The 16322-nt window shown below is 33.9% G+C and overlaps 1 protein-coding gene across 1 annotated transcript; it reads right to left on the reverse strand.

The window, feature by feature from the left end:
• Positions 1-551: 551 nt before the first annotated feature.
• On the reverse strand, positions 552-12544 carry rhbg (Rh family B glycoprotein). The gene is given in 10 exon segments (NM_200071.3): positions 552-3107; positions 3301-3374; positions 5064-5188; positions 5821-5954; positions 6040-6177; positions 8118-8284; positions 8355-8502; positions 9426-9576; positions 10809-10995; positions 12279-12544. Coding segments are annotated over 10 exon segments (1380 nt in total). The 5' UTR covers positions 12457-12544; the 3' UTR covers positions 552-3029.
• Positions 12545-16322: the final 3778 nt, after the last annotated feature.

Consider the following 16322-nt stretch of genomic DNA (forward strand, 5'->3'; position numbering starts at 1 on the left):
TTTCAAACAAAACACACAAACAAATCAAGTATGTAAATACCCTATTACGTGTCTTCATTTTTGGTGATTATAAAGCGCAATTAAGCACTTCAGCGTTAACGCCTATTCAGATCGCAGCTGTCCACCTGTCTGAGGCCTGGGAAAAGACCTTGGCGCTGGTTCACGCGCGCCGCGCCGCCGCCTCTGGAAAACACGCGCTGCGCCAATGAAAAGGGGCGTCGAGCTGTTCCTTGCACAGCCCGCGAGCTCCAGGCGCTCCTAATAACGTGCTATCAAAATAAGACCCCCACTTTCTCTTCTCCGTTTGATCCCAGAAAGTGAAACTGTGCTAATTACGCGACGGAGACCATCTGGACTCTTCGTTAACCCTTTCCGCGGTGATTGTATGAGCGCCATTAAGTATTCTTGAATTAAACGGTGCTTTCAGAGGGTATCAGCGTGATTTGACGTCGTTGTTCGTGGTCATGATGAATGTACGTTGCTCTCCCACAGATACGAGAAATTGACAAAATAATTACCATAATAAATAAATTGTAGGCCTATATATTTTTTGAACAATTTATTTAAATGTCATTCCATACAGAAATTGTCGTTCAAGCACAGGTTATACTGGGTCCAAATACAGCCTTCTTTAATTCCCCGTAAAACAGATAAGCATGTAACTATGTACATTTAATGTACATCGTTTAATCACACCCCTCCCAATCCAAAACTAACATATTTTCCACTTAAAACGTGTTCATAAATGCATTATATTCACAGTGTGTGTTTGTGTGTGAGAACCAAAACACTGAGAAAAATGTGACTGTAGAAATTTTTAAAATATTCTCACTTTTTTTTATATTGAGCACAAAAATATTCCAACCGTTTGGAAATCTTCAGCTCTTCTTTCTTTAAGAATACCAGTCCTTTTGTATACAGTAAGTAGCACTTCTTATGTGTATTGGCACTTCACGTTAAATTGCACCCAAAAATGAAAATGTATTTACTCAAAGCTAAGGGATTATAGACTTTTATGAGTGTCTTTTTTCTGTTGAACACAAAATAATATATTAAAGAATGCTGAAAACCCGCAACCAGTGACATCCATAGCCTATAGGGAAAAAACAGATCTCAATGGTCACAGCTTTCTTCAAAATATCTTCTTTGTGTTCAACAGTAGAAAAAGCCCAACAGGTTTGGAAGAAGTGAAAGGAGAGTAAATGATGAAAATGTTTGGGTGAACTATCCCTTTAATGCCTCCTTTTTTGTATGAACAAAATGCGTCTGCTAAATGACTGAATGTAACAGGTTCCTATATTCCACATTCATTCTAAGTGACACGAATACAAAACATTTCTGCATACATTCTCCCTGTCTGCAACTATATTCAAAAGATGCTTTCTGTATTTAAGCTGTATTTCGCCATTTACACAAATATCAGCTCAGTTGCAGCTCTGCGCCACCATCTTGTGGTGTTAAAAGGAAACGCAGGTTCGTTTAAAAATAGTCCTTGTAAAAAAATTACATCAAATCCAGCCCCGTAGGGTTGGTTCTTTGTTCTCAAAATTGTGACTTTTTTTTTTTTTTTTTTTTTTGCAGTTTTCACCTCATTTTTTATTTAATTGTGAGGATTAAATACTCCATTTAGTGACATTTTAAGCACTAATTTTAGCTGAATTAGCTTGTTGGGATGATCAATTTTTGATGTACCGAAAATATGAAAAAACAAAGAAAAAACAACAACTTATTTTTAAAATACAAAGTTACCACATCATATATCATTATACTGTAAAACCCAACAGTCAACTTTATAAAAATGAAATAAGTGTAGCTAACTCAAAATTGACTGAAAGTTAATTCTACTCATTTGAAAAGAGTTTTGAACTCTTTTGAAGGTAACGAGTTAATTAAATACCTCATTACTTCAACCTAAATGGAGTAAGTTCACAGTACCATATAGGTTTGTTTTTTTAACTCAAATACTTTGTAGAAATTGGTTTCCTCAAATGGTTTGAGTTGCCTTAACTTATTGGGTTTTACAGTACTCATATGGTTTGAGTTCTCTTATTTCACTAGGTTTTACTGTGCTCAAATTGAATTGTTTACTAAAATGGATCACAGTACTCATTAGGATTAGTTTTTGAACTTAAATGGTTGGTTGCAATCGGTTTCCTCAAATGGTTTGAGTTACTTTAACTTTTTGGGTTTTACAGTGTAGAAACGAAATTAGCCTGTTGTCATTTATTAGGCAAATAATAACCTGGCCAGCACATTCAGCTTTCAGTCAGTAAATAAAAAAACAATTAAAGCATAATGTAGAGCTTCACGATTTTTTTCTAGCCTGCCTTAAAAGTTTAAAAATTAATGGATAACAACAGCCTAATTAGTATTAAAATTTACTTTGATATGGGCCGCTTTTGGTGCTCTGGATCTTTTCATTGGTCATTTATTTTCTTCCAAGAATAAGGTCCAGGATTTAGAATAAAAGTTAGGCTACTTGTAAAATTAAACAAGAGTAGGTCAATGGTGAAAGTTGACTTCACTTATGTCATTCTGTGTGGCCTTAAAAACTTTGCTGGGTTACAGTATTTCCACAATTTATGATGACAAAGCAGCCAAAATAGAACAAATGAGAAAATAGTGGCAAAACTTCTGGACCAATGGCACACTTTGCATCTTTGTCAGTGGGGGGTGGACCTTTTGAACCCCCCTGGCTATTGGCCTGAAACCTTATTGATAATAATAGTTGCGGTTTTATTTGAAAAGCACCATGAGTAGCACCTGCACAGAATGTCACGAGTGACAGAACTTTATGCATTTATACTAAATAAAGATTTAGATTACAGTTCAAACTACTTACTTAAAATAAGCTGAAAAAAATGTTGAGTTCTTCTTTTGGGGACAACCTAATTGCTTTATGTTCAATCCACTTAAAATGGTGAAGTTAACTTGATCGATTTGTGTGTGGAACCCTGCATTTTTTATAGTGTATGAAGTAAAACACATGACGTAATGAGCAAATGCAAACAGGTCAGAAAGCAGGTCATTTAGCTGTTGAGTTTCTCCACCTCGTTTTGCGTGCTCACTTCGTTTAGCTCATGGTGATCTTCCTCCTCACCTGGCACCTGAAATGTCACAACACTGTTATGAGTGCTGTTCAACACACAAACTGGCTCTATGTGTTTATAAACTGCCTAACTTGTTGTCAGACATTTGCAATGACAGTTCACTGCTCCACATAAGACAACACATTGCCATCTTTAAATCAGACTTGCTCAATAAAATGACCAAACAATGTGATATTGAAAAACACTTCACCTCCCAGTAGACTGCATCCTCAAAGCACTGCGTGTCTGGAGGAGTACCATAGATCGGCAGCTTCAGTAAAAAGCCTGGAGAGGAAACACAAACACTATCTTACCTTGCATTGTTTAGAATTGTATTTCATTTGTCTAATTTACAGTGTCAAGTTCATGACCCTTTAACTGCCTGCTCTACCAAATGGTTGACCATGTGTTGGCTGTTTTAAATAATGACTGTTAAAATATTTTACGCTGTGGCGACCCCAGATTAATAAAGGGACTAAGCCGATAAGAAAATGAATTAATGAATGAATGAATGTATTAATTCCTGTACTTTTATCATAAACCTATACCACTTTGTAGAGGTTGGTATTTTAGAAATTATGGGATGTGAAAAAATGCATTGAGTGTGTTAATTAGCAACATCAGGAGTGAAGAAATGCAATCCAAACATTTTTTTCTTACTAGGGCAGTTAAAGGGATAAGCATGCACTTAAGAGTTGATTCAACCCAAAATATAAATTATGTCATTATTTGTTCATTCTTGTGTTCATTCCAAAGCCATTAAATGTTTTTGTTGATTCAAGATGTTAAGAAAGAAAGAAATGTACATGATTGAAGCAGTATAATCCAGGTGTTTATGTAATGAACATGTTTTGATTTAAGCCTTTATTCACACGGAAGCATTGATTAGAACCAAAGTGGTATGGTTTGGTGGATCAGGCAGATATAGTTTAATTTCTGTTCGTCCGCTCATCAGTTATTGGGTGTGAATGAAAAACAAAATTAAATCTGTTCCTTTTTCTTCAAAAGACTTAATTAAACTGCTTAATTCCTATAGATTTGATTACAGTCTTATGGCTTTTATTTGATAGGGTCAGATGATGGCAGAATTGGAATTTTGTGGTGAACTGACCCTTTAAAATTTAACTAAAGCTGGAATAATACAATTACAAATGTAAACTTTGATATATAAAAAAGGCAAAATTATTAGTACTTTAGGGAAGTTTTAATTGTTTTGAAAATATATTTCTCAAGTGCCGTTTAACAGAGCATATTTTCTTTCATTTTAATTTTAATTGTTAACTAACTTATACTATAAAACAAACTAACAACTCATTTCTTTTGTCTTTGTTCTTGACAGTACATAACATTTTACTATTGTTTTGTAATTTTGCAAGATATTAGTATTCAGCCTAAAGTGCAATTTAAAAGCTTAAGTAAGTTAATTAGGTAATTAGGCAAAATCAAAAAATTAAATATAAGAAAAAATTGTAAAAAACAATTTAGGGGACTAATAACATTTTAATAAATAATAAATTGAAACACTGAAGACTTTCTCCAAAATAAAAATAAAGAAATATTAGAATATTAGAATACTGACAATATATATATATTGTGTATAATACTATAATATTATAGGAAAAAATGGTTAACCTCAGTTAAAGTTAGCTACAAGTTAAACCTTAAATCCTACATTCTGCACATTCAGAAATTATTTTAAAATGAATAGATTTACCTGTAACAGATCAAATTACTTGCTGTTTTGCAAATATAAAACATTACTGACCCCTTTTCCAGTGTGTGGCACAACACATTCACTGAGAGTCTCAACTTTAAGAATGTTCTGTGTATTTAAATTTGTCCGTGATGCTCACAGATATAAATATGTGCATTTCATCATATTTGAATCATGATTTAAATAGCATTGTGCACTAATTTTGGTCACCTTTACTCCGATAAGATCAAATACAAAGATCAAATCAATCTTACACCCACCTGTAATCAAACCACCGATCAGAGCTATTCCCAGTGTAACAGCCAAGGAAATGGCCTGAAAGCCACCCTTTGTTTGAGCGCTCCATTGAGAATTATCAGCAGCTTCAAGGAAAACTTTGTCCAGTCTGTGTAAATTGGGAGACACAGGCTAAAAACGTATCTGTTCTCACAGAATGCAATATGTTCAGCCATGAGGAAACAAAATTAATCTTCTTAAGATAAACCAATAATCCTTATACATCCAAAAACATTGATATATATATATATATATATATATATATATATATATATATATATATATAGCAGCTTCAAGGAAATATAACATATATATATATATATATATATATTATACCCTTTTTTTTTTTTTTTTACCTCCGACACATCTTTTATTCAACACATCTTTTATTCCAGAAATCTTTTATATTAATATAATATAATATAAAATAATAAAAAATAATATAATATAATATAATATAATATAATATAATATAATATAATATAATATAATATAATATAATATAATATAATATAATATAATAAAATGCAAAAAAAACACTTAAACACCACAATGTAACTCCAAATGTTCCTATTTTTTTGAGCAGTATTTATAACATGAACTCAATAGTTATCACTATACTGCTGATTGAACATTTATATGATCAATTTTCTAAAATGTTGTTTAATTACTCAAACAAGGCAGTATTTAAATTAAGCATGGTCTATTTAACATGAATATACATTTTTAATACTGACTTACCCATTTCCATAAACATCCCTGGATGCCAAGGCAGCAGTGACAGCACCCACTATAGCTCCCAGTATTCCTGGCATTCCATGCAGGTTATGAATACCACAAGTGTCCTGAATCTTCAGTTTTGACTCCATAAATGGCTAAATGAGCACAAAACAGAAAAATGACACCCAGGCTATTTGCTGAAGTTTACAATTTTGAATCAGAGAAAAGTGCACTTCTAACCGTAAGATATTTGTATCCTAGAACTGAAATAGTTCCAGCTAGGAATCCTACAATCATGGAGCCAAACGGAGTCAGCATCATCTCTCCAGCCGTACCCACCGCAACACCGCCAGCCAGTGCAGCATTCTGGATGTGCACCTGAAAAACAGTCAGTTATGAGAGTCTGTAATGTACTTGCTAACTAACAAAACGAAAAAAGGGCATTTAAAATTTGACATACCTGTACATGCTACCCGTGTACTAGTATACTAGGTAAATGCATACTATTGAAAAAGTATTTTTTGTGACATAAAGGAAACAATTGTTTATCTTTTTTTGTTAATGTATTTGTGTTAAGCTTTTTTAGTAATCTACTTTATCTTGAGTTATCTACTTATCTCTCAGAAAATGCAAATGTTGAAATTTGACATTAATTTTGATATTTTTTATAATCCTTGTATTTAGTATATTGTTAATCTTTTTATTGAAATAGGTAAATTTCTCATCTACAAGTGCATTTTTTTCTGACAATTTTTCTAATTGACTATAGTTCCTTTATTTTATCTTTAATGGTCATAAAAAACAAGAAACCTTTTAAAAAGTCAAAATGGCTTTTAATGAGTGAAATAACATATAATAATAATAATAATAATAATAATAATAATAATAATAATTTATATATATATAACTAATATATGTAAATTTTTCTCTGGCTATACATCATGTTATTGATATATAGATATTGATATACCGAGTTATTGAGATTTATTAATATATATATATGTATATATATATATATATATATATATATATATATATATATATATATATACATACACACACACACATACAGTTGAAGTCAGAATTCTTTTCTAAAAATTTCCCAAATGATGTTTAACAGAGCAAGGAAATTTTCACGGTATGTCTGATAATATTTTTTCTACTAGTGAAAGTCTTTTTTGTTTTATTAGGGCTAGAATAAAATCAGTTTTTAATTTTTTTTAAAACCATTTTAAGGTCAATATTATTAGCCCCTTTAAGCTATATTTTTTGACTGTCTACAGAACAAAATATTGTTATACAATAACTTGCCTAACTACCCTAACCTGCCTAGTTAACCTAATTACCCTAGTTAATCCTTTAAATGTCACTTCAACCTGTATTGAAGTGTCTTGAAAAACATCTAGTAAAGTATTATTTACTGTCATCATGGCAAAGATAAAAGAATCCAGTTATTAGAAAGTTGTTGAAAATTGTTAAATTGTACATTCTTGTTTTTTTTTTTTTTTTTTTGGGAGTATGTTGTTGTATGCTGTTGTATTTTGCACTGTCTGGAGCCAGCATCTAAGCTTTTCACTCATCTTAGTACACGTGCTGCTGACCTGCTGACAATAAAAGTGATTTTGATTTGATTTGAAATGAGATATTAAAGCTATTATGTTTAGAAATGTGTTGAAAAAAAATCTTCTCTCCATTAAACAGAAATTGGAGAAAAAATAAACAGGGGGGCTTAATTTATTTTTTTACTTTGTGACCTCTTTTTACTGTTTGTATTTTATAAAATATAAAATCTGCAGAGAAAAAAATCCTGTACTTTAACTAATATTTAATGTTGTTGCCAGTGGTGTGAAGTAACAAATTACAAGTACTCGAATAACTGTAACTGAGTAGTTTTTATCAGGAATTGTAATTTACTAAGTTGTTTTGTGTACTTTCCTTTGAGTTCATTTTTAGTGCTGTATTGGTACTTATACTTTTATTCGACTATTTCCATTCAGCCTGCTGTCACTACTTTTTTTGTAGTCTCTGGGGATTGGCTAAAATAGATGAATCAGTCCTGTGATTCTTGTCTAATCACATAGCACATAGCAAGTAAATTGCATCATCCTGAACAACCTGAGTCAAGACATTAGCGCTTTATAAATGCAACAAACCATTTGGAAGCATTAAAGCTGTGCAAGAACATGTCTAAAATCTCTGTCTAAAAATGATAAAGAGATTCTATAGACTGCATGCTACTGATGAGAAGATTAATATTTGCTGTAAATGACTGAAATCACCAAATGCAATATCAAAAGCGAACACAGGAGGGCGCTCACCATGTCCAGTTTGCCCTCTGGATTGACTAGAGAAGAGAACCCGAATGTCGCTAGTGTGCAGGCAGCCAGAGAGTAGTAAGTGTTCGCAGCAGTTCTGTGTTGTGGGTCCCCGTACTGGGTAATGGCTGAGTTGAAGCTGGGCCAGAACATCCACAGAAAGATAGTACCTGAGCAGAAATTAAACGTTAGTGAGTTCCGAATGGCAAAATGCCAGATTAAATTTTTCCAGTGATTCACCGATCATGGCGAAGAGGTCAGAGTGGTAGACGGATGAGTTTTTGTGTTTGCTCTTGTCCAGGTTTGGTCTGTGCAGGATACGGGTCACCATTAGGCCAAAGTATGCACCAAATGTATGAATAGTCATGGATCCTCCAGCATCATTGGCCTGTAAACACAGTCAAATTTAAATCTGTTACTATAATACAGGTAAATGTTAGAATATTTACAGGCATATGGTTTTAAAACACCTTTTACATACTGCAGCTCATGTATCTTGATATTATTGTGGATATGTAATTTAAATAAAAAGTAAATATAAATAGGAAATATAAATAATCTAGTAGAACATGTTTTGTTTTAGGAAGTGTTTTTAAGTGGAGTTGTTACTACAGTATATTTGATATGCGCATCGACTTTTGGCAAAACCAGATAATACATGTCAGACATTTTTGAAGGCGAGTATTTATATTAAGGGTGTGCAATAGTTATCATTTACGGTCATATGATAAAAGTTGTTATAACCTTCTAAAGCTTGAGTGTCCACATACCTGGACAGCACATTTTAGCTCTTAAGGGGCTATTTAAAATACTTTGAATGTTTTATATTTTGTTTCAGACATACAGTTTCATCATGCAACTGTTTTGCAGCATATGAAATGTCCCAAACACTATTTTTAACTGTCTAAAATAACATATATGGACATCATTTTTTCTAAAAGTACATCATATCAAAAGATGATACTTAGATTTTTATTCTAATTAGGTTCCCATAAGCCCAAATAGCAGAGAAATAAAAAATGCATTTAAAAAAACACCATGGGCTTTAAGAGGGTAATGGCACGCTAGCTGTTTTAAATGATTCAATCATGTATTATATTACATCATTATTTCATTATTATGCATGTGTGCAACCATTAACAATATACCAAGCTATAACTTTAATTTTTGCACATCCCTATGAAACTTAAATGTTAGATTTTAAATGTAAAATGTTAGGAAAATGAAGCTGTTAATCCTGCTAAAATTCAATGATTTATGAGCAAAAATCAAAACTTTTGCAGATCAGACAGATTGTGTCTCTATACTCACCCCAAGGATGGAAAGCAGGATGTACTCATTAACAGCAAACAATGTCACCTCCAAAATAGCCATCACAAGAAGCTGCACAGGACTGGTCTTCCCCAAAACCGCGCCAAAAGAGATCAACACAGCACCAGTACAGAAGTCTGCGTTTATCATGCTGCGAGAAAAACATATTGATTCAGAGTCATTATAAATACAGTGAACATGTCTGAGTGTTAGGAAGTCATAATTTGCCATATCCGCTAGAGGGCGCCGTGCTTTACTGTAATCCAACTGACATGAGCTCATAGTGTAGTGGAGAATGCTGTTTTTAGTGTCAAAACATGCTACAACCAGTGTTAGGGGAAGTTACTCTAGAAAGTAACGCATTACAATATTGATTTACTCCCCAAAAAAGTAACTAGTTGCATTAGTTAGTTACTCTTTATAGTAAGTAATGTTACATTTCTTTTGTATTTTTCTCTTCTTTTTGTAAAAAGAGAAGTTAACAACACACTGTTAAACCCTTCATTTACCTTTAAAAAAAATAAAAAATGAATGTAAGATAATGTTATCTGCTGAGAAGTTTCTGACCCCAGAGCTATGGCGTATATACAGATTAATGACAGTTTAAAGCAGTGTGTTTGCTACTTTTGTACTTTTTGTCTTTTTTACAAGAAGTACAATTCCTATGCATTCAGATAATCATCTTTTTCTTTTCTTCAATGTGCTCAAAATCATGAGAATATTTCCATTGCAGAATTGTAAGGCTCTGCCATCTTCATTTCTGTCTGTTTCTGCATTCTCTCATTGTGTGCGAAATTTGACTACATTAATTTTAATTCAACAATTTTTTATGTAACTCACGTTGTAATGTGTTACCCCCAACACTGGCTACAACAGCAGCAAGAAGCAGTCGATCAAATTTATGCCTGAGTATTCTGAACTTCTTATATTGAAGTACTGTATTTCCCTCCTTCTCTGAGTCTTCTGTTTTTCCCATTATTAAAACGTACAATTAGTTCTTTGACTGTTGCCATTCTTGGCCAAATTAAAAATGCAAATCCTTAGTTTCTGATTCTTTATCAGAGCACTTATTACTCTTTAGTGATTCTCATATACCTGGCAAAATTATCTATCTCCTTTTCCTCTCCCCTTTCATTATGTTCTAACCCTGACAAGACTTCTTATGATACAGTAAGATTTCATGGTCATTTTCTAACAGATAGTGTGCTTTCTTATGGGAACACACAGACTTAAATGCATTCTATTCATGCTCTATCCTCAAAAAAGAGCTTTATACAGATTTCTATGAATCTATCACTACATACATACATACATGAAAATAAAACATAGAGAAAAGGATTTTCTTCCATTAAAGCAGCAATTGTGCAGTCATTAAGATTTTACCTTGTCACGCCAACGTGGATCTTGCCATGGTGCATGCCATGGAAAAACCCCTGCATAAGTGTTGCCCACTGAAGGGAAAAGGCTGCGATGAGAAAGTTAAATCCCATGCTACTGAATCCATAACGCTGCAGAAATGTCATCAGGAACCCGAAGCCCACAAAGATCATCACATGAACATCCTGAAAGCCTAAAACAAAAACCGTCAGTTAGTTGTTTCACATTATTTTTTTACTGCCCATCTCATACTGTAATATTTTTAATAATATCAAAGTAGTCCCAAGAAGTAATGAGTAGTCTCTGATATGTGTGGATACATAATATGAAAAAATATGATTTTTAGAGGGAGGCAATGGGGCTCATTGGTGAGCAATGTGATGCATGGGTGCATGGGTGTTTTCCAGTACTGGGTTGCAGCTGGAAGGGCGTAAAACATATGTCAGAATAGTTGGCAGTTTGTTCTGCTGTGGTGACCCCATATAAATAATGAACTAAGCCAAACGAAAAAGAAATGAATGATTTTTAAAACGATGACTTTGATATTTAGCGACACCCCTTATTAGTTAGACCAAGTTTACACTATGGGTATGCTGAACCCAATATTAACCCATGTGTTCTTCTCTGTAGAGCCATTCATTCACCCATTTCACTTCTTTTGACACAATTACACCGTTGCCAAGCAACTGGCCATTGACCCAGGCATCAATGAAGATGGCACAGCCCCTGTGGGCAAACTGTCCCAAATACCTCTCACACTCACTCCTCTTTGGCAGCCCATTAATAAGCCTATGAGCTCCATGTCTAAGTAAAGTTTGCAACAAGACTCAAAAGTTCTCTCACAAAATTTACTTGCAAACACGCTTTACCTAAACATTTCTGTAAATATATAAATGAGGTCAATTTTACTACTTTGGACTCTTTTTCTTTCAGAACACCAAATGTTTTATAATGGCATGGCCATTATGAAAGTTGGTATGTTGTGATTTATGCAACTCATGTAGGTGTGTCCAGGGCTTGCAGCACAGGTGCATCATGCAGTACAGTAAATATAATTAAGTAGTTCACTCTGTCAGTGAAGGTAGTTTTTGTGCAAACTACAAGGATTAAAGGATGAGACAGTCTTAGTAAAGGTGTATGGGAAATCTGACACTGCAGAAATTTGACACGTGCACAAATCAACTAATAGATCAAGTTTTTGAAGAAATCAAATGCTAAGAAATGTAAACAAGCTTCACTTTAACCAGTCAAACCACACAACAAAAAAAGAAGAACAGTTCAGATAATATAAGGTCAATGTTCATCAGCAGTTCAACCAATCAATCACATTCCTTTGTTATCAAGTTAAAAGTAATGACATCTGTTCCTACTTGCAACCTTTGTTATTAATTCACTTCACTCTATAACATACTTATACAAGTTCTTTTTAGTAAGTAAATAAAAGTTCTTCACCTCTCTAATTCAACTGTCACTTACTGGGATAGCGATAGTAGAACTCATTCGTGGCAGGATCAGTAGAATTGTTTTTATTCCACTTCTTGGCATCGGTGTCATCGTTGTACTCCACCAGTACTCCAAAGAGAATGATGAGGATGACTTCCAAAATGATGCATATGAGCGGCAGGCGAAGCCTCAAGTTAGTTGACTCAGCCATGGCACTCTCCTTTGCTCACTCTCGATCCCCTTCCCTTGTTCTGGAGCAGGGCACAGGCTCTGTTGGGTCTGGAGGCAAGAGTGCAAGAGAACATCAGCTGACACAAGTCTTCTTATTGTTAGTTTGGCCACTTGATGAGCTTAGTAACGCCCACCTGCTCTCTGCACTTCTGGGCTCCTCCTTTTTTGTTCGTGAGGTGTGCATGGAGTCAAATGTGCGCAATGCATGCCAATTGCCATGCAGACAGGTTAAAGATACAGGTATGTTAAAATACCTGTGTGGAAAGGATGGACATTTTAGAGAGGGGGTGGGTTTATTTGGATATAGGAAAGTGTCCAGTGTTTTAAGGTTGATAATCATCGCTGTTCCGTTAATACTGCTGATGTGGGCTGTAAATAGAAAACTAAAGGTGAGCTGGGGCATGGTTTAGTCACATTCGATGTGGTGTATGTTTAATCTACATTTAACACAGGTAAACTTATTGCAAACACATTTTCCCCCTAGCATTCACTTTCAAACACATTCCACAACATATATGTATATATCTATATCTATCTATATATAAATATTTATACAGTGGGGAAAAAGTATTCAACACGTCATGCTTTTTCCAGAGAATAATATTTCTAAAGAACCTGTTGAGATGCAATTGAACCAGATTTTGGTATAAAGTCCAACAATACAAACATAAATATATATATATATAAAAAAAAAAATTATGTTTAATAACAATGGAATGACACACGGATAATGTACTAAACTACTGAAATGCTTAAAGCTTAAAGACGCCTCTCATATGAAGAATGAAGTCACATGACTAGCTCAGGTATGAGTTTTTCACAAACTCAGACTTCAACAGTGTAAAAAACTTGATGGTTCTGTGGGTCTCGTTTATTAAATCTGATCTTTAATTTTTGTATTTTCTATTGGATTCAAGTCAGGTGATTGGCTGCGGCATTTCCCAGCTTGCTATTCTTTCTCTGAAAGTATTTGAGAGTTTCCTTGGCTGTGTTTTGGATAATTGTCTTGCTAAAATGTCCACCCTGGTTTCATCTTCATCATCCTGATAATGTAGATTTTAAACTGAAGCAGTTAATATTAATTTACTGTACATGGATGAAGGACTGGATAACTCAGCTGCTGTCTTGGCTTTCGCTGCCATTTTAAACCTCACTTTCTTCATGTGTTCAATACTTTTTCCTGTGTAATTTCATTTTATTACACATAACTTAATTTGTAAATTAATTAGATTTGTTTTCTTTTCATATGTGTATTTCTTTAGTTGCTTTCAACATCTGGTGAAAATTTAAAAAAAAAGTCAACAACAGCTTTCCCCCACTGTATATTGACAAGGACATGAACTCAAAAATGATTGATGAACAGTGTGTTTTTTTTTTTGGTGAAGAAATTCTTCACTCCATGTTGTGAAAGGTTTTTGTAATAGTTTCATTAAAACAGCAATTTACAAAAGAATTTATTTGAAACAGATCAGTGTAATGCACTCTTTCTGAATAAAAATAACTGAACTCAAACTAGTTTTATACATTTAATGCTTAATACTACTCAAAAATATTTATAGCGATACTTAATTCACTTGTCCATAGAAAGTACTTTACAAAAACAAAAACATTTGGCATCCTGTTTAGCCTTCCCTATAAACACACAGATGTGTATGTCTAGAGAGTATAGTAACACTAGAAAATGTCACAAATTGGTGACATTGTCAAACCCACAACATCCCATTGGTAAGTTTAAATTGTTTCTAGATTAACAGGAATCATTTACACTATGAAGTTTATACAACACTACAATAAAGGCATACCTAGAAAAGCCACTAAACTGGCTCTAGGGCAGAATAGGGGAACTACGAAGAAAACATACAAAAAGATTCAAAGGGATTAACACATTATTGCACTGTTGTAGCTGAAGAGCGATACATCTACATGCTTTGGTAATAAAACAAACAAGAATCTTGCTACTGTTACCTTTAAGGTATTTCTTTAAAAAAGTTTGGAATAAGAAAGAATAGAAAGGGCAGGGCTTGCACACATCTTCACTATCTAAAACTCACACCAGGCCGATGGTTTGGGAGCAGTGATTAGAAATATTCTGCTCAAACTGTCAAACAGATCTGAAGAAAGAAACTTACAAATTGTGTACCGAAGTAATTTTGCTTCAAGCATAACAAAAATAATAAAAATAACTAAGAACTATAAAGGATAACCTTCTGATCTAACTCTGACTTGAAGATAAACCCATCATTTGACTCCTCTGGTCAACAATGAACGACCTTTGATCTTGTCCATTTTCATTTGTAAATACTGTTACTGTCAAGCACACTAAAAGTGGTGATGATTAAAAGTAATCAATACATCTGTAGGATATGCATACTACCTGTCAAAAGGTCTTGTCACCTATCTAAGTTTTAGGAACAACAAATAATAACTTGACTTCTAATTGATCGTTTGGTATCAGAAGTAGCTTATATGAAAGGCAAAGACCTCTAGATTAAGCTAATTTTACAAAAAAAAATATATATAATCATGCCTTGATTTTAAATTGTTTCAATAGGACAGTAAGGTCTGACTTTGCTTAGACAAAAGTTTTGTCACAATAATGTACAGTATAAAATATAAAATCATGGTTCAATGGAAAAAGAATTAATATTGTGTATGACTCCCATGAACTTAGAGGACTGCATCCATACATCTCTGCCATAACTCAAATACTGATTGATAAAGTCATCTGGAATGGCAAAAAAAGTGTTCTTGCAGGACCCCCAGAGCTCATCGAGATTCTTTGGATTCATCATCAATGCCTCCTTCTTCATCTTACCCCAGACATACTCAATATTGTTCATGTCTGGTGACTAGGCTGGCCAATTCTAGAGCACCTTGATCTTCTTTGCTTTCAGAAACTCAGATGTGGAGGCTGAAGTATGAGAAGGAGCGCTATCCTGATAAAGAATTTGCCCTCTCCTGTGGTTTGAAATGTAATGGGCAGCACAAATGTCTTGATACCTCAGTTCTCTCGCACATCCCCATATACTCAATGTAACCCTAAACCATGATTTTTCCTTCCAATAGGTCTGCTGCAGTATTTATGATGATTGGGATACAGTTCAACATATGATTCATCTGAATAAATCTACTGTACCTTCTACCACTTTTCCAAATCATCAACTAGATGTCATATTTGTTGCTCTTACATCTGGGATTAATGACAAGACCAAACAAAGTTAGCCTGTTACAGCAGGTCAAAACAGCTTGCCAGACTGAACTTTACAAAAAAAATGACATAAAAACAGTTTTGGCTGGTAAATATCTTTGAACTACTATTGGTACACAACAGTTATGTAATACTGTAGGTAGATGTGGATCTAAGCCTCCACCTTTTCAAGGAACTGTTCTCTGGTTCATTCTCTCAGTTCATTTGATGTTAAACACCTGGAAGTTAAATACAAAATTAAGCAGCTGCTTTACAGTACAAAATTAAGTGCACAGTTTATCACGTTAATACTGTAAGCTAGCTTGCTTTATGGCTAATTTCCATTGAGTGGTATGGTTCAGTACAGAATACTCCAGTACGCATTTATTTACATTTTGTTTTTTGCTGCTAGAAGTACCAAAATGGTAAACTTTACTATACCATTTTTTAATGGTATAGTAAAACCTAGCACAACATTACGGTACTAAAAGGGTGGAGCTAGAATCCCTGTTGAATGCTATTGGTTTACAGAAAAATACCAAGAAGCAAGAACAGGATCTGCTGTATTTCCTTCATTATTGTTTAAGAAGTCGTTCATATGCTGGATACTACCCCGTACTGTACTTTACTATATTTAACCATACCACTCAGGGTAAACA

This window comes from Danio rerio, chromosome 16, assembly GCF_049306965.1.
Source record: "Danio rerio strain Tuebingen ecotype United States chromosome 16, GRCz12tu, whole genome shotgun sequence".
NCBI classification, from domain to species: Eukaryota; Metazoa; Chordata; class Actinopteri; order Cypriniformes; family Danionidae; genus Danio; species Danio rerio.